The 24789-nt window shown below is 36.0% G+C and overlaps 1 protein-coding gene across 3 annotated transcripts in view; it reads left to right on the forward strand.

Annotated features, from left to right (window-relative positions):
- Positions 1–24789, forward strand: part of sm (heterogeneous nuclear ribonucleoprotein L) — a 528618-nt gene that overhangs the window by 110981 nt on the left and 392848 nt on the right. For all 3 annotated transcript variants that reach the window (XM_069821469.1, XM_069821470.1, XM_069821471.1), the window contains exon 3: positions 9492–9561. In XM_069821469.1, the coding sequence (XP_069677570.1) occupies positions 9492–9561 (70 nt within the window). The remainder of the gene's footprint in view (positions 1–9491; positions 9562–24789) is intronic.

Raw genomic sequence — 24789 nt, forward strand, 5'->3', positions numbered from 1 at the left:
GCAGTGTATTCCTTTGTTTAGATTTCACTATTATGGTAGAAAATGCTGATTTATACAGGTATTACGTTGAAAACGACAGTTCTAGATGTATTTTTCGTTTATTCGGGACCATCGACTGATTTCCGCATATAAGACACTCGGCATTTTGTTTATATTCATCTTCAAGCCTCGTAAAACCATACTGCAAGTATTCATTATTATATTTACGAAACACAGTGCGTTTTTGTTAACCCTGAAGGGAATTTTCGCTCACATTTGAATTAGCACTGCTGTCATCTCCCAGAACTTGATTCAGATTATCTTTAAAAATTTGTCCATGATAAAATCTAAATAAAGCACTTTTGATAAACTAGTCGCACTATCACCCGCTCACACATACACTGTACTGAAACTGACCAATATGTTCTGCCGATTCTAAAATATTACTAAGTGGGAAGAGTAAACGAATTACTAAGCATTGTTGCAGGTGTTCACGTTTCATTGGTAAAGTCTGTCTCAAAATAAAATGTACCATATTAAAGACTTCGTTGTAAATAAAAAATGCGTTGTAAAAATACTTTCTGAATGGCATAAAATTTATTTTTCAATTCCAGAATTTCGCGACACATTTCATGGGGCTGTGCGACATACCGGTTGGGAACCACTGGGCTAAACGACATAACTCATTTGCGATAAGAGTGACACAACTTGAAAAGTGTTAATTTTACAGGAGAAGCATTTTAAGATTTTCATATTCTTAAAAATCAAATTGTAGGCACACGCTTTTTCCAAACGGAATGCAATTTTGCACATGTATTACATTTCTAGTTTTGTAGCGTTTAGTACCATAATTATTAAATAATTTCAATAATTTCAACAATTATTTTAAGTTGTGTCGTTCTTTTTTTAAATAAATATATGTCTGTTTTTAGTTATGACAGTGAGAATATTTACCTGACGTACAATAATTGTACAATTATTGCAGTTGTACAATAACTGTACAATTATTGTGTTTGTAGAAAAGCAATTTTTCGATAAAGTAATGCAATGGAATAATTTATTGGCATGTCATTGCACAATAATATTATAAGGATGCTATGTGACATTAATTAATAAATTTAAATTGTAACAAAGATGTTGTATTGACAAACGAATGTAATAAATTTTTATGAAAATTATACTTTATAATTAACCGTATAATTTAATGACTATTTTTAAATACATGACTATGAATTATGTTAGAAAAAATAATATAATAGCAACAACCTAGACTGAGAAAGCATTATACAAAATCTGAAATTCTTTACACAAAATTATTTTAGAAATAAATTGCCCAGGAAACATAAACTACAGTAAAACACTTTCAATACAGTTCATAACACCTCTCTACACTTTCAGAAATTCAAAGAATTCTTTATAGAAGCTTGGAATGTGATTCGGTTTAATCAGATCTAGTAAGTCTGCCTTTTTCCTCTCACTTATACCTATTTTTTCATTATAAACTTGTGGCAATTCTGGAGTCTCGGTTTTGGTTTTACTTCTTGAAGAACTTTTTTTAGTTGTACTTCTTGAAATTCTTCGTAGAAAAAGATTTTTTTGTAGAAAAATGACAATGGATGACTTTGATGCACTCTCAAAACCTTCACTTCGTTGATTTTCCTTGTGTTCCTGAAGTAATTTGCGTTCTTGTAATTTGTTCCTAGATTCTTGATGTTGAAAAAGTCCTTATGAGATATTTCCTTGCTTTTGTAGGTCCGTTGTTTTCTTTGCAGCTTTAACAATAGAGACAAAATGATGTGGAGTGTAAATCGGACCACTTTTGGACACGCGTTTTACTTCGCTCTCGATCATTGAAAGGACACTATCATCTTCGTCCTGAATGTGTCCAGTTGTCAAGAATTTATGGATAATGGATTTCAGATTTGGGAATTTGGATACAGTGAACATGTTCAAATGGATCATGAATCTTAGAACAGAAGTCCTCAGCAATGATCAGTATAGAAAATTATGTTTATGTCTTCAGCCGACATTTTTTATTTTTCTTCCAAGAAGTTAAGTACACAGATACCTATTTCATTGACACCACTTTCTGCTTCTCCCCATATGCCAAATGAAACAGGTGACATCAATTGATTTCAAGTCAAAAATGTTAAATTGAGAACATTTTATTTAGAATCTGCATCAACATCATTTACACTAGCCTGCTTACTTTCTGTAAGTAACAGGGCAGATCATTATTCATGTTACATATTTTAAACTTATTTCATTTACAGGGACACTGTTATTTCTTATAAATTTTTAATCAAGGCATTAATACTATTCATCTTGATAAAATTTGCAATATATTATTGAACAAACCTTCGAGTTGTGTTTGAGTAACCGACTGCCAGACATCATTTTCTAAAAATGTTTGTTTTTGACAGCTTTAGAATTACATGGGAACGTAATTGACTTTTTCCGTGTAAAAGGTAAGTAAAGGTAAAGGTAAAACGTTATTATACTTTTCAAATAGACAGACATAACATTAAATAATTATTAAATTAAAATATTTTTAATCATAAATACCGTCACAATATTAAATGTAAGCTTATTGATGATAAGGGAAGTTAAATCATATTTATTACTTTTCTAAAGTAATGACACAACGCATAATAATTCCTTGCCGCTGAAAAAAAATACTCAATGAAAAGACGCAACACAAATTCTGTCACTCTTCGTGAAAAGATTTAAACGTTTCAGTTTGAATGCTTCGTAACAACTAAAATTAAGTCTTTGTTGTTGTAATGATTTTGTTAGAGTAAAACAATTTAATAAAGACATATCTGCCATCTGGGGGAAAAATAATGTAATCACGTATTTGTCGTTATTCACGATAAAAGTATACTACTTTTGGAGTTCATTTTTGTAAAAATCTCAAAAATGAAAAATTTTGAGTTGTGCCTCTCTTATCGCAAATGAGCGGGTCGCTTCCCGGAATACTGTTGCAACGCAAAAAGTCTGTTTTGTACAGGAGAACGTGTTCCAACTTTCCCACATTATTTGCTTCCCATTAATAGCGATGCATCTGCCTCCTGGAGGCAATTGGTATAGCTTCGTAGATGTAGTACTATTCGACATAAAAATTGACTTTATTGGACCAATTCACATGAAAAACTCAATTTTCGCTTTTTGTTTAGTTACAACTCTATTCCGGAAAAGAGACGATGTAGAGATTACTGGACTATTTTCCAGCCTATTCTCCCTTCTAAACAAAATATTGATTTACCATGACCCCTTAACACAAAAATCTGTGGTTAGGAAAGCTTCTGACAACTTATAACTTTCTGTAATTACCAAACGAAATATTTACGGACACGGGTCCTTGTCATCCCTAAACGTCTGTAACGAAGCCACAGAATCACCTGATGTACATGAGAAATTCAATACAAAAGTGTGCAACGAATGACGGTGATAGTGGTGATGATGACTGACGACGACGATGATGATTATGATAATAAAATCTCTGGCGCATCCAAAAAGGAAAATGGTCGCAAGAATTTGGATCCAGAACGTATTAAATCTTGTTACGAAGAAGCCGCTTTTTCGCATTGAGTGCAGGGCTGGAATTCGATGAAACATTGTTGCAATAAGGCCTACATACTCAATTCAAAAAGTTTACGGCATATATATATATATATATATATATATATATATATATATATATATATATATATATATATATATATATATATATTTTCGCCGAAATGAATAATGTTACATGGTATATTTTTGTTTCTGGTGTTGGCATCATTCATGACTTCACTTCCACACAAGTTTCATGATCATAATTGTTTTTGTGTAGTAATTCGCCGTTGTTCGTCGCATTTAGAATCTGGGATACAGAGCAACGCGCAAATATCACATTATGAAGGAAAACAAACCACACACGTTTCTTCACATTTCCTTCAGAGACATTCAGAATGCTTACGGTGAAGCAGCAATGGGAAGGAAAAAAAAAAATTTTTTTCGGAAGGTCAACTGGAGCGCTGGTCTCTTTGATACTAATACTGTCTTCATTGTAAAATGCGACGAACAAATAGCACAAATAACAGCCAGTTGCCACATATCAATGAGTATGATCATGAAACCAATACGGAAGTGATGTCATGAATGATGTCAACACCACAAACATAAATATATCACACAATAGTATTCATTTCGGCGAAAAAAAAAAAAAAAAATATATATATATATATATATATATATATTCCGGAAACTTTTTGAACCGAGTAGTGTGTATTGTATTAATGATTTGAAACATTTTGACGTAGTTTCACTTAGGTTTCTTGAACTCATACATTTGATTCCGAGGTTCTTTAGCATGTATAGGTGACTTGGGAAAGATATGCTGTGTTGTTAATGAGCACGCTATGTTTGTCAACCCACTCTTAGGCAGTACCTTTGGCCCGTGTTAATGATCTTGCGATAGCGACCCTTGTTAAAACGCAATGGTTCTTTTTTATTCCGAGCTGTATCGACTAATTTTGCTGCCCCCAATAAACAGTACGTACACGGAAGTTTGTAATATTGAAGTTGAACACTGGGCTGTTTAATCATGTTTCATATGACGACCTGCCCCCTTTTTTAATTGATAAAATTCCATTGTATTGTAAACGTGTGTAGACGTTTAGAATGTTTTTTATATTTCAACTATATTATTTAAAAGCCATGCTTGTACTATAACATTCGTCCGTTATACGAGGGTTGCTACTTTGATTTCTCTTGTGTAGTTTACATGAGAGGCACAGTATGAACATTGTTCTTCCACCCACTATTCGTTGTGAAAATAAATAGACTTTCGGAAGAAATAAAATGTCCCGATAGAAATGCTTTTCATTATATTGGGTGATTCAAAACCTCTGCGACAAAGTCTAAGGGATCATACATCTAACAATAAGGAACCCTTTTTGTTAAGGAAGTTATGTCTTTTGACGCGTCGTGTCGAAGTTACTGTTGAAAATGTTTTTGCGAGGGCGTACGTCAATATATGCGAATGAGTGCACCCCTGTTTGTTGAGACGTTTGTAAGAGACAGAAAGAGTTGTTTGTTTACGTTTAATGTTCGATACCTTTTCCTTTCAGTTCAGTCTAATCATCAATTGAAAATGGATGTCTACACTTTCCCCGAGTTAGCCGACATGGTAATGCTAATGTGTTATGGGGAGGCTCGCGGAAACGGAAGAAGAGCTCTCCACATGTACCAACAACAGTTTCAAAACAGAAATAACCCTCACCACACAATGTTTGCTCGACTTTATGAGCGCCATCGAAACTCTGGGTCTCTTCGTCCCCGGCGCATTGGTGGAAGACACGTAGACATCTATTCTCAATTGATGATTACATCGAACTGAAAGGAAAAAGTATTGAACATTAAACGTAAACAAACAACCACCACCCTCCTCTTCTCTTACAAACATCTCAAAAACCAAACAGGGGTGCACACATTCACATACATTGACGTACGCCCACGCAAAAACATTTTCAACGGTAACTTCGAAACGACTCTTCAAAAGACATCAGTTGTTTAACAGAAAGGGCTCCTTATTGTTAGATCTATCATCCCTCAGAGTTTGTCGCATAGGTTTTGAATCATTCTGTATATGAATTTTCTACAATTCGTGAGGATTCAGCTTTCTAGCAGTTTTTGAATCAATTCTTTATATTTAATAGTTCCCAGTTTAGAGTATTTTTATAGCATAAGCCGTAAAGGAAATATATAAAAAATGTGTAATGATTGGGTATCTTTCAGCTCTACTTTTTATTCTTTCACTTGTTATTATCCACATGAGCAGTGTTAGCGACATGAGTGTTTGTTCCTACTTTAAATACTAGAATAATATTGTCTTCTGTATCTCTCTTTGTGATACATCGTGCATGATGCATGCCTCTCTTTTCACATCGAATATTTTGCTGACAATTTTTTACAATATCAATAGTGACGGTAACAAAAATATTGGTGGTGATACAATAAACATCTGCCCTTCTGTACATGTCCTAATATTGTTTCTTACCGCATATTTAAGAATTTAGCACTTACTAGAATTTCACCTTTACGTTTTCATGGTTCACTACACCAGATTACTGTGAAAGGGCTGGGGGGAAAATGAACATTGTAGAATATGGAGGTCACTAAAGCAGATGTTGTAGAATATGGACATTACATTAGTGGATATGAAAACTGTGGGTCAAAACACAACTGGACTTTGAACAGCAGTTCAGTCAGCTACCTACACTACATTTGTTATACAGGTACAGTTATCGGAAGTGTTAAGTTGTGTTTTTCAAGATGCCTTATAAATTTTCGACTGCAGAATACGCCGATGTTGTGTATGTTTATGGTTTGTGCGATGGAAGTTCCTTGCGTGCCGTCGTTGAATAAGAACAACGCTTTCCGAACAGAAGGGTACCATATCGAAGAGTATTTACTGTCTATGGGATTGGATGAAAGATTTGGTATACCAAAGGAAGGTGGAAACGAGAGAGGCGCTAATCGACCGTATTTTGGATGCAGCACGCCGTATAAAGAATAGCCACGTGCAACTCTCCCGAGCGGTGAGCGAGATTCACGCCCGAGCGAAACATTGCATTGAAGCACGAGGAGGTACCTTTGAATATGTGCGAAAACATCCACCCCGACATCTAGAATATTAGGTATGTATGCATACGTGAATATAAACTTTAAATTTGTCCGTTATCTGTGTCTAAATGCGAGTTTGGAAGTTTTTGTGAAATCAAAGAGCCATATCTCCGTAACCATTCGAAAACGGACCCATATTCACATGAACTTTTTGACTCAGAATGACTTCAGAATTCACATACCAAATTTTTTACCTTTACTCGTGAATCACTCTGTATGTAGTGTCGGACATCCAGTGTTGTAGATAGGTCGATGTTAACACGCAATCGAAAATTCCAGAAAAAAAAAAAACAAGTAGCAATTTGAGTGTCGTCAGAAAAAAACAAAGGTACGCCTATGTGTCAAAGAACCAAATCTATGCTAGATGTCTTATAAAAGATTTTTATTATCGTTTTTGAAAACTCAACTATTTAAATTAATGTGAAGTTTGCGCTTGATACATGGCTTTATGGTTGACAGGCCAAGACGTAAGTTATCTTTAAAACAGTCTGTTATGTTACTTCGTTTAGATTTCACTATTTTCATGGTAGGGCATGCTGATTCACACAAATATGACGTTGAAAACGGCAGAAAAAGATTTATGGTCCTCTTTGCAATTGTGGGATACTGGCATCGCGCATAAATCCAAACAGACTGATCTGAATTGTCTAAAAATTTTTTTATAGTAGAATCGCATGACAAATCTAGGTACTCATTTTTTCTCGTTGGCAGTTAGGTTGATGGCATTTTTAATGTTGATCTCACCAGAAGTACCAAAAGGAGAAACTACGCATTGCAACTCTGAAACAGACAAACTTGTAATGCACCATTGCAGTCCCTCCCCACTTGTTACTTATTACATGACATGAGAACGATCCAGGGCGAATTACTAGGGAACTGATCAGTTTCCCTGGTATTGCTTCCGGATCTCTCGAGTGTTATATTTATAACAAGTATGGGAGGGGTGGAGGGGCTATAACAGTGCACTAGAATATACAAGTAAGTATAAAACCATTTTATGTTGAAAGTAATTGTGCTTCAAAGTAATACTAATGGACGTAATAATGTGTACCCCATGTGTAAATTTACACATTCAGATATTTATTTGTATACTCAATTAAAAATAAATGCATCTAATTAATGTTGCCTAAGCCTTAAGAACTCTTTAGAGTGTACAACAGCCCTACCTCTATTTTGAACACAATATGTCGGAAATTGTTTCCTTTAAAACGCTGTGATCTTCATAACCTTTCAGGAATGTGGAGCTTTGTCTAGACAGAAATAGCCAGTTTTGTCTCGTTCGGTTTTAATATTATAGGTACTGTCGTCGGCTTGTGAGAAATGCTTCGAAAGTTCGGAAGGGCATAACGTTCAGTGACACAGTGAATTAACATGATTTACGTTTGATACCCCTTATTTTTGAAATGTAATTAATTCTCCTGTTTATGTGTAAGTGTAGGCCTATTTTAAAAGTGTGCAAGGCAATGAGAACGATTTGCTGGAGCGGTGTTTGCTAGATGTCAGATCTGTTTGGAAATCTAGACAAATATTACTAGATATTACTAGATTAATTAGGGTGGAGTAACACTCCACACGAGTACTAATGTTAGGAAGCACTGTGCGACTGCCTAAGAGTTAATAACCATAAACATAATGAACTTATTACAAATAATTTTGTTTTAAGTGTAATTATTTTAATTAATACAACCATGCATTTGTACGTATGTTCATGTTAGAGCTATACATAAAACTGGATCATAAATGAGAGAAGTACAGGTAAATTTATTAGAATAATATTGTAGGCTCCTTTAACTGTAATTCAAAATATAACTGAAAAAATATTGTTACTGCGTAAAAGTTAAGTGCAAGATACATATAAGTTAATATAAATTCACAATTATATGAAAATGTAAAGGTCTCGGGGAATATATAAAATATTTATAAAACATACTGTATATACAGACTACGAAAACAAAATATCAGACTCATGATTATATTGTTATAATGCCGTTAATAACTTTGCAATAAATTATCACTTTGCAGAAGATAATATTGAAGAAAATATCACGAAAAATAATCAAATATCACCGCCCGATTGCTGTTTTTATATCATGCGCATGAGCAAACCCACGACATAGCGGAGAAAGTTGTGAGAACGTCACAGACTCGCTGTCCTAAGAGATAAGAGTACTGAATAAACTCTTCGATCACAAGTAATAGAAATAGGCCTATCAGTCAAAGAGTACTGAATATTCAATACTTTTTGTATTATGGAGCAGATTTCGATAGCGATATTTTGTCACAGGTATTTCGTGTCATCAGTCACAGGTTTATAAATGACAACCAAATATCTGTGATAAAATATCTATTTGTGAAATATCGGCTGTCTCTAGTATACACTATAAGTAGAAGAGATCTGACGAAGAAGAAGGTGATCAATATGTCATTTACCATCCAAAGCAAGGTTCCATGACCATTACGATACTCAAAGCATTAAATTGACTCGACCTATCTTATACTTTCCTCCCTTTTTGCTTGTTAAGAATCCTGTCTTATACTTCTTTTGGCGCTTGATGAAATAGTTATTTGTTGTGTTAACTTGTTATGAGTTTTGGAAGTTTACCTTGTCAGGCAGGTAAATACTTTGGCTGGATCTCGAAAAGTCTTGATATTCATAATGGGTTAAGCTCTATTTTGGGACAGGTTTTTGTCAAAGTGTTTCTCGTATTATTCCATTTACCTATACCTGCCTAATCGTTTCGTTAACTAAATTATATTTGTAACTTAAAAGTGTTATTAAAAGAATAAGTTTACACATTTACACCTACTTTTATATATTGTGTTGATTTTGTTCACAGGACTGACAACGAAAAAGTGAACCACGTACTGCTGTTCACAGTTCTCAACCCGTTGTACCCCATCACAGTGGTGAGTTAAATTATTATACATAATAGCGTGTACAAAAACGCAAGCGAATGTCGGGTTATTTGTACATTCACAGACCAAGATTTGAAGCAGGCTGGACAACTTAAAAATTTTGCTGCAGGTTATAGGATATACTGTTCCAGAGTTCATTAAAAAATGTGACTGTTACGACCGTTATGTGAGTATAATGGTTTGTCAGTATGCTTTCTCAGAACACGTATTTCTTTGCGCATGACGTCACGCTCGCAGCATTTGGCAACTGTCTTATGTTAAGTCGTAGGATTGAACGGTAGCGTATATTCAGGACCTAATGGGGTATGGAAAAGCAAAATAGTAACAGATAATAGATTCTTTTTTGCATGGTCGTGTTTTTTTGTGTTTTTCCAGCCATTGTTGTAAGGCCTTTGAAAGTTAGAACTCCCACACAGAAACTTGTTGCTAGGGAAACCATTCTTCAGAACATAAAACTATACTGAAATAGACCCATTACTGTGTACTTATTTTTTGTACGGAGGAGGGATCCGAAAGCTTACACTGCAGTTTGAGGCTTATTGTGCTTACCACTCCTATTCTTGTGAATGGTTTGGTAGCCGAACGGCCGCGCTCTTCCACAAGTACAGTACGCCGCACCGTGAACTTAACCCAGGCTATTGTATGGTTGATGATATGTGAATTAATGATGGCGAAATGAGTCTGAGGTCCAACGCCGAAAATTACCCAGCAATTTTGCTTCAATTGGTTGAGGAAAAACCCCGGAAAAATCCCAACCTTGTAATTTGTCCCAACCAGGATTTGAGTCCGGGCCCGCTCGTTTCTTAGCCAGACGTGCTGACCATTACCCCACAGCGGTGGACTGCACTTACTGTTACTTAGTTACCATTACATTGCAGTTTTGCGATGCTTTGGAATAATAAATTTTCAGTGAAAAAGTATATTATATTTGCAATTTTTTTAAAATATGATCGAGGAAGAAATGTTGTACAAAAGTCTACACATTTGTGAAGTGCATTACAAAATCTCGGAAATTGAAAAATTCGCTCTGATCGTTTTTCAAACCTTTCCTCGATTTTGTAAAAAAACACTTCCCAACCTTCTAACGTAATATATTGTTAAGCTTACATGATCATTAAATATTACTAGTATTGAAATAAAGAGTATTAATAACACAAAATTGTAATTCGGCTGGCCTCTGAAATATGGATATGCAGTCCTTGGTTTTAATCAGTGGCGACTGATTGGCTGAGGCAAGTGAGGCCGGGCCTCAGTCACTCGGCTTAACTGAAATCAAATTTTGTGTTTTTATATAATGCATTAGTTATTTCAGTGAAGCATATATCGCTGTAGAAGCATTTGAAAACTTTGTGATGTATATAGATCTGTTTTGCAGTAAAATTTGTTTTTGAGACCAGGATCACTCGTGCCGGGTCTGACGTTGGATGTATATAGACCTATTTTGCAGTAAAATTTGTTCCTGAGGCCAGGATCGGTCGTGCCGGGTCTCGCTTCTGCATTTTGTGCCTTTTCGCGGGCTTTGAGTTTGCGCTTAAAACGTAGCTGAGGCACAATTCGTCTGGTCTCGTGGCCTGGTCAGGTTTCACTCCTCTCATCCATGGGCCGGCCTCAAGGGTAGAGTGGGGTGGGAATAGCAATGGTGATTTGTCTTCCTAAATAGGCCATAAATAACGAAAATTCCAGCTCTCTGGTAGGCAGAGACCCACACTATTCTCTCCCCTTATGTCTTAGTTAATGACTTAAGCGAGGGTGTTGTACTATTGTACTTCGTAGTATAATAGTGAGTCTGGGCCAGTGTTGTTGTGTATTTCGGGAAAATATAAACAGAAACAAATGCGAGAAATAATGCTGGTGTAGTTAATTCATTGTTAGAGTGTCCTTTTTCGAGAAGAAATAATATTGAAAGGAAGTTTTAAATAAAGAGAGAGCCTGCCGAGATACCTACATCACTGACAATTTTTCTGACAGATAATCTTAAAACGCGAGTTTCTATTGCATCCGGATATGGGCAACATAAATTGTTAAGTGGTAATGTGGTGCAAAACAAACTTCTCTGTTGGCCTTGTTTGTTTCTGTCAAAGTGAAAAAATAAAAGGAAAAGAAAGAAAGGGGAATTTCAACACATAATATGGGTTGCTTCATCACATTGAAACAATCACTGAAACTCACAGCATAACAGCTTATTTGGTGAGTGAAATTATTATTTTTCATTGATAGTAATAATAATAGACTAATAATATAATAATAATACAGTAATAATGATATTAATAATATAATAAAAATAACAATTAATATCATAAATAAACATTTCCTATCTGAGGCACTTAAACTAGTTGCATCTGGCATCACTGAGAATTTCGATCACCGGCCGCTACTGGTTTTAATATGTGTGTGTATATATATATATATATATATATATATATATATATATATATATATATATATATATATGAGAGAGAGAGATATATATGTGATATTATTTTAAGGAGTAATACACACTAAAGCCGAAAAAAAGAAACAAAGAACACAACACACGTGTTCAAGACCATCTTATCGCTGCGCTTTCATGGTTAACATTCGGCAGGTCTTTGAGCGGCCTCGTGCATAACATTCGGCAGGTCTTTGAAATTTAATTGTATTATTGTTTTCAATTTCTTATGTCGCCGCTCCAATCACTCTCCTCAATTTCAATATTGCAACCAATAAGCTGCTTCCATTATTAAATGACACCTACTTGTCTAATCCACGTGGACTAAAACCGAGGTTGCAATGTCTTGTGCTGAGGACGAACATTAAGGTATGTTATTATTAAGAGTTAAGAATGTCAACGTACTCGTATATGAAATAATAATAATAATAGCCATTTAGCAATATAACAAACTAGTGCTTATTCCTATCGAGGAAGTAGACGTGACAGTGTGACGCTTAGAGTGAAACCTACAGTGCAACAATCGGTGGCAAAATTAAGTATATGGGAAGAGAACGCTAGCGCCACGGAGTCCTTAGGTTCTGACGTCATCAGACCGTAGTTCTGCGCGCTGACACACCACTATATTCACATCACGGTTATGGCCAATGGTCAAGTGTGAGACTCGAATAAGGCAAAACAACATAAATGCATTTCAGTATTTAATGCAGATTTTGTATAATATCGTTAAAAGTTAGTGAAACAAGTGTATATAAATCCGTTACCTCAAATATTATGTTGCATTACTGTCGCAGCTTGATTCTGTTTCTCATTCCAGTTTTGCCAGTTTTGTTAAGTATTATTGACAGTTTCATTGGCTTAGCATTTGTCGCACGCTTTAGATGTATATTTCCAGTGTGCGGTTGTAGTAGACATTAATTTTTAACATGTCTGACTGAATATAACTCTTTTGAAGTAACGTGAAAAAAAAAAACAATCGATAAGGTGTTCTTATGTATCATGTTAATGGTGGAATAGCAGGGAATTGCTAAAAAGACATTTTTACAGGGATGGAACTGCAATATTTTGAATATATGTTTGCATAATATGTCTCACAACAGACATTATTCACATCACAGTCCTGTGTTCTGATTGATGAAAGGATATTAATTATCTTTAGTGGTAATACCTCATCGTTTAAAGGAAAAGGCTGTATATGATGATTCATTTTAAATATACGATTTGCATTATGATAAATCATAAAATTTGAGCGTTTTTAGTATTTTATGATTTAAATTGCAAAAACCCCTCTTAGAATACAAAATAATTTCTTGCGTCTGGCAAAAAAACATTCCTGCAAGAGAGCCGTAGCAGCAGAGTGAAACCATTAAACCTTTTGCTGCGGTATATCGACTATAACCCTAGATCATATATATATATATATATATATATATATATATATATATAAAACAGATAGCTCATCCCTATGTTATAACCGGTAGCACTTTGAAGAGAACAACCGCCAAGATCGCCACCCGTCCGCCGTAAACGAACGCTAGATGGCAGTACATTCGCTAATGCAATTCAAATGGGAGTTATGACTTGACTCTTTATGTAACAACTAATGGCAGCATAATAAACCTGACAAAAGGCCTATAAGGCCGAGCAATCTGAGTATATATGATCTACAGTAGGCTAGGCTATAACGTATGCGAAACGGTTGGCTTTTCTGTTTGCCGAATTGACTACTGAAAAATTTATTTTTCAATCACGACTTAAGTATTGTAAGTTTTAAAGTAAGATCCAAGCTCTCGAGTAATCGTGTTACTATCTACAAATTCATAGGACTCGCTGTCTGTTCCCGGTTAGAAAGTGGCTATTTATTTGGATGATTGTACCCTGTCTTATATTTTCTCTGTGTCTTCTTAATGCTATGTCCTCACTAGAGATGAACAACGATCGAGAAAGCGAAACTAACAGCGCCCGCAAAGCCGAAAACCCGCACGACAATGTTGTATTACGTCGTGTCCATGACGTAAAAGCTGGTTATGAGTATTTCGAGACTCGAGTTTGATCACTCCTGAAGTCAAGGAGCCTTGAAATATCACAGTTGTTTATACCGGACTGAACTTTTATCTACTTTAGCAACTGTTATATATGTATAAACAATCAGGTAGCATATTGGAACCATCATCTCTACCTTTCAGTGTATAATAATCCGTTCCGCACAGTATGTTATGTTATGTTTTATGCTTCTTAGAAATGCAGCTTTATTTGAGAATTTTTTTTTTCATATAACCATAGATAATATATAATAGAGCCAGAACATTTGGTAACTAAGATACTGTACTGTTTTGTAGTTTTGTCTCATTTTAGTACATTATGCAACGAGCCTGTAATGTTAGTAATTAAGAAGCGAGTATGGATGTTTATGAAACGAGCGCAAGCGAGTTTCATAATTTTCATACGAGCTTCTTAATTACCATTATAGGCGAGTTTCATACGACTTTTTATGCTCGACCATATTTCTAACTTGAAATTATTCAGATGTATACATTTTATTTGTATCTGACAAGATCGGAAGTGACCTTGTTCTAGGTCGTGAATTGTGAGATGTACGCAGACGCGAAAGTATTGATTTTTCCGAGGAACAATGTCATTGACCTTGATGTAATCCCGTTAAACTTGATATAACCTTGATTATTGAATTCGACATTGAAAAACGAGATGACAAATTGAATTTATTTGAATATTATTTACAATTAACGCTAATTATTACAGTAACAGAACATAACCTTCTGCGACAGTATTGGATTTCCAGCTTCCGTGTCTTTTCGCTAATTCTCTTTCGATTGCATATCCAAGAATAATCGATACTTGCGGTTTTATAACGGTACAAAGCTGACTTGTCATTGGCTGAACACCTGTAAGCTGAGTTGTCATTGGCTGAACACCTGTACTTTAATGAGTAGGTGTACTTTAATGACATGCATTAAAGGACTGCTACCAGGTGTATAATTACTACATTTCGGCATGGTCGAGCATAAAAACATTTATAATGTTATTTATTTCAATTATGTATGTTATTCAAAGTTACGAAATCTTTCCACGCGTACCAAATGCTACTTCGAGAATGATGAGCGAGACTCGAAGCGCACGGGAATGACGAGACGAGACGAGAGAGACTCGAAAGACAAAGGGCCCTTACACACGAGCGACTTTTAGCCGCCAAGGTCGACTGCAAAAAGCAGTCGGTCTGCCGCCGATATGAGCGGTTCTTCGGCGGCAGAAGCAGTCGACATGAGCGACTCTGCAATCGATACGGGCGTTGTGTGTCGTCGGTTCCGGCGGCAGTCGAACTGCAAAAGGTGTGTCATTTTTCACTCGTAATATAATAATGCACGTCGACGAAGAACTAATTTTATTATCTTCTCCGTCCTAGAAAGAGACGTGTTAAATGCAGAAAATATTGGAAACATCGGATTGTCTTTCAATGAGCGCAGTAAGGCCAATTTCACTGCCTTTTTCACGAGCTTTGTGCCTATGAAGATCATTTTCTTCACTACTTCAGAATATCATGGCTATCATTCGATTATCTGTTGGAAAAAGTGACAGACGATGCAGACCTAGGAAAATTTTTTCTGAATCTTCTGAGAGAAGGAAAGCTAGAAACATACTGCAGGCCACCGTTGTCATTCGGCTAAGGTGCTCGCCTGTCGATCCGGAGTTGCACTCGGGTGTGGGTTCGATTCTCGCTTGGACTGATTACCTGGTTGGGTTTTTCCGAGGTTTTTCTCAACTGTAAGGCGAATGTCAGGTAATCTATGGCGAATCCTCAGTCTCATGTCAAATAACATCTTGCTATCACCAATCCTATCGACTCTAAATTATCTAGTGGTTGATACAGCGTCGTTAAATTACCACACATACTGCAGTCTCAAAAAAGGAGTAACTTCTCTTTCTGACACAGATACGCTTGACAGATCAGGGAAAGAAAGATGCTGCTAATTTTGTGAAGGAAATTATAATTACTACACCGAAACGTGCTACAAAATAAAAAGAGCGTACATGTCAGCAGTTATAAAGCCTATTCCACTAACTCCTGAGAAAGCTTTGCCTCTTGTTACAAAATAAATATTTTACCTCTAACTGCTGTACAACGTTTGATCATAATCTGATAGAAGGTAACTTATTAAATTTGTCTAAATTCACCCCTATAATGCGATAGTTTCCTTTGCACAATTATAATTGGAGCTTGTACACAAAACAAATATGTTACCCTTAACTACCGTACAATTTTGATGAAAATCTGTTTCGTATGAGAAAAGGTATTAATTTTATATAAATTCACCCCTACAATGGGTCAGTTTCTTTTACACAAGTATAATGAGAGTTTGTATACAAAACAAATATACTGCCTATAACTACTGTGCAAATTTTAATGAAAATCTGCTAGATATGAGAAAAGTTATTAATTTCCTCTAAATGCACCCTTTTCTCTCAAACGCAACAAGAGTTGCTATACAAAACAAATATACTACCTGTAACTACTGTACAGAATTTCATGAAAATCTGTTAAATAGGAGAAAAGTTAATAATACGAGTAGTTGTTAATTTTTCTGTAAATTCAGCACCTATAAGAGGTAGTTTCCTTTATACAAACGTAATCGGAGTTTGTATACGAAACAAATATACAACCTATAATTACTGTACAACGTTTCATGAAAATCTGATAGATAGAAGAAAACTGATTAATTGTTCTCTAAATACATCCCCCGTAAGTGTAGTTCCCCTTGTACCAACGTAATCAGTTTGTATATAAAACAAATATATTACCCGAAACTATTGCACAAAGTTTTATGAAAATCTGTTACATAGGAGAAAGTTAATAATTTTCTCTAGATGCAACACATAAGGGGTAGTTTCCCTTATAAAAACGTTATCAAAGTTTGTATAAAAGACAAATATACTACGTGTAACTACTGTACAAAGTTTCATGAATATCTATTAAATAGGAGAAAATTTATTGATTTTCTCTAAACGCACCCTTTATAGCGGATAGTTTCGTTTATACAAACGTAATCAGAGTTTGTATACAAAAAATGTACTACTTGTAACTACTGTACAGAGTTACATGATAATCTGTTAAATAGGAGAAAATATATTAATTATATCCAGCTAAATGTAATGTTTTGAACCATTGCGTGTCGCCGACCCTGGCGGCTAAAAGCCGTCCGTGTGTAAGCAGAAAACGCTGCCGCCCGTCGCGGGGACTGACTGCAAGACAGCGGCTGCAGTCGGTCTGCCGTCGGGGTCAGCGCTCGTGTGTAAAGCAACCGGCGTTTTCAATTTAAATACATTACCGACTGCATCCCCGCGACAAGCCGCTAAGGTCAACTGCTTTTTGCAGTCGACCTTGGCAGCTAAAAGTCGCTCGTGTGTAAGGGCCCAAATGCAACGAACACAGCGAGCGAGAGCGGCAGTTAGTTTTGTTCGTCTCTAGTCCTCACGCTTTGCTGACCACACAACTAAGGATTTTCTTTATTAGTAAATCTCTAGCATTGGATCAAATTTCTGTCGAGAATGAGGAATGTGTGAAAAACCTTAATGTTACAGTGTATGTTGTGATCACAGACAGGAGGGTTAGAATACTATTTCCCTCTCACTTATACTGTAGTCCAGCGTCATAAAAAAAAATGGCAATTTTAATGCTTCTTTTCGTGAAGTAAAACTAAAATTAAAAATTATGCATAAAGTTATTATGTTCGCATGTAAAACATTTGACACCCCTGTCTATTCTTCATGCAATATAATCTTTATCCTATAGAATTACGCCTTTGTTTGGACAAGAATTCTGAATTATAACCACTAAAGTTTATTCAGGCGAGATGTAATGGCACGAATTGGACAGCGAGGACTGTGACGAAACTGTTCTTGTTTACGTTCGCGATTCTACTTACGTGGGATTTAATGCGCGGAGCGAATGTAGAACTGCCACTGCTATTTAACTACCTGATGAGAGGAAAACTGTGGATTAGGTATTCGCTGCAGACAATAAGCACTTCGCTTCAGTTTGTGAATGGGGATTGCTTCGCACATCACGTTGGCTGTGCACCTCTCCCTTTTCACACGAGTGGTGCCAAAAACCACGTCATTTATTTTCAGTCTTCTCCTGTTTCTCTTTCATTCATGGGTAAAAGCATATGGAACATGTTGGCTATCTCCACCGCATAGATTCTTCGCGTTGAACGTCCTTTGCAGTGAATAAAGAAAGCTCTATGAACTCATCGTACCGGTCGGTGTGCTAATAGATATATAGCATTTGAACTTCGTGTGTGTTGGACGTGTTTATGCTTAGAATATTCTTGAGAAAGTGCAGGTAAACTTCTGAATGAAGTTATTTTCTTTCGTTAATAGTCTACTAGGCCCGATAATAGTATTTCAATTACTCTTGCCAATAAATTGGTGTTCTATTACATGCGTGCGTTACAAGATTTGTGATGGGATAGAGCAAGTTTTTTGGAGGTACTCGTATTTTGGTTTACTCTTGTCATTTTCGCCCAACCATTTTTCCTTCACCTTTCCACCTTATTCCTGCGACTTGTTGCGAGAAAAAATGGTTTCTTTGTGGGATATCCGTGCACATTAATGTCTCTGATTTTTTCTGTGGAATAACAGTTGTAGGTACTTATTACTTCATCCGTTCACTGTGTGCAGTATTTTAATTCCAAAATTATTAAAATAATTGAGTTACACTATTCGTTTGGAAAAGTATTTATTTTTTATATCAATCCCTGAATTCAGCGAGTTACTGAGCGATTTCATGAAAATGTCATACCGAGTTGAATTTTTTAAAATTAATGAGGGAATGTTTTGTTGAAGTAAGTTTCTTTATACCTTAAGTTGCCTTATCCATCCGTATTCTATTAAATAATGTTTCAATACTCTTTGTTTCAGTATATACAGTAACTTGCTGCAGATTTTCTCATATTTCAAACACTTTTACAAGCTCGTAAAGAAACATATTTCATATCGCAGTTGGATATGTAAATTTGTTTTATTTCAAGATCTCTTTTCTGTATGCCGTGTTATTTTGGTATTTCCTTGAAGTAATGTGAAAATAGTTTAAATATCCTAAGGTCTGAGCAATACACTTCTGAATCTACGGTCGTGTTTAAAAATTGTCCTATGATTCGCGCCCTGGCAATCCAAACTCCGACTTTTGCAGCATATAGTTGCGTTTCTTGCAGTGGATGGGGATTAGTTGACGACCGAATACGCGAATTCTGGCTATTAATATATCCACAAAAGCTAAAGCTTCATCAGTGAAAAACTTTCTGTTCAAAACGTCATGTCTGTGTCGAGTGATGAACGACTGGAACCACTAACAATAGTGTACTCTATTCTCATGATCTGCCTCTTTTTTCCCCGTTATTTATCCTCGCTTTAACATCTTTGGTCTTATCGCGAGTTAATCTTTTGGGTGAAATCCGAAGGCCTGTATACTGTGTTGAGACTGGTTCTATTGTTGTGAACTGGATGGCGACTATATGTATTACTGATTTGTTACGAATATGATTTTGGTGATGAATGAGGCCGGTGAATTGAATAAGCAGTCGCGGACAGCCTATGAGGGGTGATCCTCCAGCTTGGGGGTTGGGCGAAGGGCTAACAACCCATCACCGTAAAAAAACAGCTTGTTACGAATCCTTCAAATAAGCCTTGGAATGGACTGATTCTCTGGCACGACCACAGCAAAGGAATAAGGTTTTGAGATTTGGTACTTGGAATTGTACAAGTCTATATAGAACAGGAGGGGTAACAGTAGCAAAAGAACTAGCTAGATATAGAATAGACTTTGTGGGAGTACAAGAGGTTAGGTTAGATGGGAATGGCATAACACAAATAGGAGATTATTTGTTGTATTATGAGGAAGGAAACGATAATCACCAATTAGGAACAGGATTCTTTATTCATAGAAGAATAAAATCAGCAGTAAAAAAGGTCGAATTTATCAGTGATAGGTTATCGTATTTAGTACTTAAGGGTAGATGGTGCGATATCCTAGTTATAAATGCTCATGCCCCTACAGAAGAGAAAGACGACCATATAAAGGATAACTTCTATGAGGAATTGGAACAGACTTTTGATCAGTTACCTAGATATCACATGAAAATTTTATTGGGGGATGTCAATGCTAAAGTAGGACGGGAGGATATTTTTAAACCGACTACTGGAAAAGAGAGCCTACACATATCTAGTAATGACAATGGAGTTAGGTTAGTCAACTTTGCCACATCAAAAAATTTAATTGTTAAAAGTACAACATTCCCCCATAAGGATATACATAAATATACTTGGACTTCTCCAGATCCATTGACACATAACCAGATAGATCACATCTTGATAGATAAAAGAAGACATACTAGTATAGTAGACATTCGAACCTTCAGGTGGGCAGACTGTAATTCTGACCATTATTTGATAATTGGAGAACTAAGAGAAAGACTATCAGTAGCCAAGCGAGTAGAGCAACAAGTTAATATTAGAAGATTCAATATTCCGAAATTAAAGGACGAGCAAAACTAACAACATTATCAGGTCGAAATTTCAAATAGGTTTGCCGTATTAGCAAGTTCCGACGAAGTTGAGGAAGAGTTAGATGTTAATAGCATGTGGGAAAATATCCGCGATAATATCAAAATTGCAGCTGAACAGAGCATAGGTTATTATGAAACTAAGAAAAAGAAACCGTGGTTTGATGAAGATTGTTGCATGGTAGTAGAAAGAAGAAAACAGGCAAAATTGAAATTCTTACAGGATCCAGTTGAGGCGAATAGAGATAATTATTTCAATAAAAGGCAGGAAGCAAATCGTATGCTTAGGAATAAAAAGAGGGATTACTTGAAGGAAAAACTGAATGAGGTAGAAACAAATAGTAAAAATAAAAACATTAGAGATTTATATAAGGGCATAAAGGAATTCAAGAATGTATATCAGGCAAGTATAAACGTGATCAAGGATGAGAATGGTGACTTGCTTGCAGACGCTCATTCAATTCTGAACAGATGGAAAAACTATTTTGGACAACTACTAAATATACATAGGCCAAATAGAAATGATCGGTGACGAAATTGAAATACAAACTGCTGAGCCATTTATACCCGAACCCACACTTTCTGAAGTCGAAATTGCGATAGATTATAAGTCTCCAGATATCGATCAAATTCCAGCAGAATTAATACAAGAGGGTGGAAGTGCATTATCTAACGAAATGTGTAAGCTTGTACTTGCTATTTGGGAAAAGGAAATTGTACCAGAAGAATGGAAGGAGTCCATAATCGTACCAATCTTTAAGAAGGAGAACAAGACTAACTGTAGTAACTTTCGAGGACTATCACTTTTGTTGACGTCGTACAAAATTTTGTCCAATATTCTTTTGAGAAGATTAACTCCATATGTAGATGAAATTATTGGGGATCATCAGTGTGGTTTTAGGCGTAATAGATCAACTATTGATCAGATATTTTCTATTCGACAGATAATGGAGAAAAAATGGGAGTATAAGAGTACAGTGCATCAGTTATTCATAGATTTCAAAAAGGCATATAACTCAGTTAAGAGAGAAGTTTTATATGATATTCTTATTCAATTTGGTATTCCCGAGAAACTAGTTCGATTAATTAAAATGTGTCTCAGTGAAACATACAGCAGAGTTCGTATAGGTCATTTTCTGTCAGATGCGTTTCTAATTCACTGCGGGCTAAAGCAAGGAGATGCACTATCGCCTTTACTTTTTAACTTTGCTCTAGAATATGCCATTAGGAAAGTCCAGGATAACAGAGAGGGTTTGGAATTGAACGGGTCACATCAGCTGCTTGTCTATGCGGATGACGTGATTATGTTAGGAGAAAATCCACAAACGATTAGGGAAAACACGGGAATTTTACTGGAAGCAAGTAAAGAGATAGGTTTGGAAGTAAATCCCGAAAAGACAAAGTATATGATTATGTCTCCTGACGAGAATATTGTACGAAATGGAAATATACAAATTGGAAATTTATCTTTTGAAGAGGTGGAGAAGTTCAAATATCTTGGAGCAACAGTAACAAATATAAATGATACTCGGGAGGAAATTAAACACAGGATAAATATGGGAAATGCCTGTTATTATTCGGTTGAGAAACTTTTATCATCCAGTCTGCTGTCGAAAAATCTGAAAGTTAGAATTTATAAAACAGTTATATTACCGGTTGTTCTGTATGGTTGTGAAACTTGGACTCTCACTTTGAGAGAAGAACATAGGTTAAGGGTGTTTGAGAATAAGGTGCTTAGGAAAATATTTGGGGCTAAGAGGGATGAAGTTACAGGAGAATGGAGAAAGTTACACAACACAGAACTGCATGCATTGTATTCTTCGCCTGACATAATTAGGAACATTAAATCCAGACGTTTGAGATGGGCAGGGCATGTAGCACGTAAGGGCGAATCCAGAAATGCATATAGAGTGTTAGCTGGGAGGCCGGAGGGAAAAATACCTTTACGGAGGCCGAGACGTAGATGGGAAGATAATATTAAAATGGATTTGAGGGAGGTGGGATATAATGATATAATGGTAGAGACTGGATTGATCTTGCTCAGGATAGGGACCAATGGCGGGCTTATGTGAGGGCGGCAATGAACCTCCGGGGTCCTTACAAGGCCAGTAAGTAAGTAAGTATGAGGCCGGTGATATTCAGGGATGATGTGGCCTAAATTTCCTGGCATTTGCTGTAAGGTTGAGGGAAAACTCTGAAAAACCTCAACCAGGAAATTCAACCCGATCGGGAATGGAACCCGGGCCCTCTGCGTAAGAGACCAGCATGCTGATCCCTATACCACAGAGGTGGTTTGCCTCTTTGAATTCATGGACAACTGTAAATTTATAAGGATGCAAGTTACGTTCCTTTTTTACGGCTCTATATGCTGACCGCACAGACACTTTTGTTTGGTAATTTCAGCATTGATTTGATGGGCCTCCTCAACATTACATCACCAACTTCGTCCACTTTTGCCTGGACTAAAGTTTAGGCCTACCGCTTCTCGGAGCGTGATCTACCGATCCGTTGTCACGGAACTTAGTATCTCGATTAGAACATACCGAATTTCAATAGATAACACATTGACTTCTAACGCACAAAAGCACAACCATTTCTTACAAGCACAATGTCCACACTCAGCTGTACGTATGTAGAATGCTATTTATTTACTACCTGCTCTAGCCCAAGGCCCGCACCGCTGCTCCTTCGCCATATCTTGGTGCTGGCAACTTAAGCGCTCCCGCACGCCTCTGAGTTCACTGCGGAGAGATTTAAGCTACGCAGTGTAGCATTTTGGTGAGCAATCAAACCAACAATTGAAGTGTTGAAAGAAAAACCTGACAAATCAAACGATAAGATTTTTCAGAAAACATTTTTAAAAACGTGATCCCATCTTACCCATAGAGAAATATGTTTCTAAAATATTTTTTAAGAAAGTCCCCAGAAAGGTTTCTAATAGTCTGTTTAATCTAATTTCCCCATTAGAATCATATATAAACCTTTTAAAAATAAATTTTTGTGACTTGTTATGTTTAATCTGGAAATCTTTCAATTATTGTAAAACATTTTCTTTTCTTATCTTCTTTTAGATATTTTACTTGCTTCATTTCTGCACTTATCCATTACATTTCTTTTGCTATGATACTTGTCTTTTTATCCCATGCCGCAGGTTTATTATAAACAGTACCAAGGGCGCAAATACCCATAGTACCTGACGAGCCCTTTTAAACCCCATTAACTATTAACCAACTATAAACAGTAGCAATTTATGCATCACTACCTATTTTATTTTCTCCTGTGTAACCGACAATATAGAATACAGACGTCATCACCCAGCGAGCAGGAGTTAACGATTCATTCTGGTAAACTTGTAGGCGCTTGCTGCACGCGTTGACAAGTGCGAACCCGCATACTTTCTGTTCGGACCTCATTAGTTAACATGGAGAACTTGTTGGCGCTGGTGAGCGCGTGTCGGCGCTGGCAACCTGAAAGCGGGAAACCTGCTCTCTTTGTATGCGTACCCAGAATGTTTCAAGGATAAAATACGAGGAACGCATTAAAAAGACAAGTGCTACTGTTTTCCATTTATTGCAGTGATGTCAAAGAAGCGCATTTTTCTGACCATGTAGTGCGCGGGCATAAAGCGCTAGGTATAGAAGTAGGTAGGATTGTGTATATGAATAAGCAGCCTGTTTGATTAAGAAATCAGTGGTGCACAAACTTCAAACGGAACGTGAAATTTTATGTCGTTATTTTTATATGGCTTCTTTCTGTTTGATATTATCTATATTGTCTGTAAAACAAAAGTAGGTTAATAACACCAATTTATTAATATTGCAGTTGTGATTTAACGTTAATAACATAAGAAAGCGTTAAGAAGGAATATTTACGTAAATTCCATAGTAGTACAACTTACAATACTGGATTAAGCGAACTAAACACATCATTCCTAAAGAAAGTGTTATCCCAAAGAAAGAGATCGAGTATGTCATAAGTTTGAATTGGTATTGATCCCATCTTTAGCCTTATAAAATAAGTAATCAATAAACTAATCAAAACAATATTATAGTACAAAGCAAAGTTATCTAGGTATTGTATATGTTTTAACTGTGACTAATATTACATGCTTTTAAGGTGATAATATTGGTACGCAACTTCCTATCATTAGAATATTAAATTATTTTCTCGAAATATGCTGAAGCTATAGAGCTGATTTTTTTACAACACATGAGC

This window comes from Periplaneta americana, chromosome 3, assembly GCF_040183065.1.
Source record: "Periplaneta americana isolate PAMFEO1 chromosome 3, P.americana_PAMFEO1_priV1, whole genome shotgun sequence".
NCBI lineage: Eukaryota > Metazoa > Arthropoda > Insecta > Blattodea > Blattidae > Periplaneta > Periplaneta americana.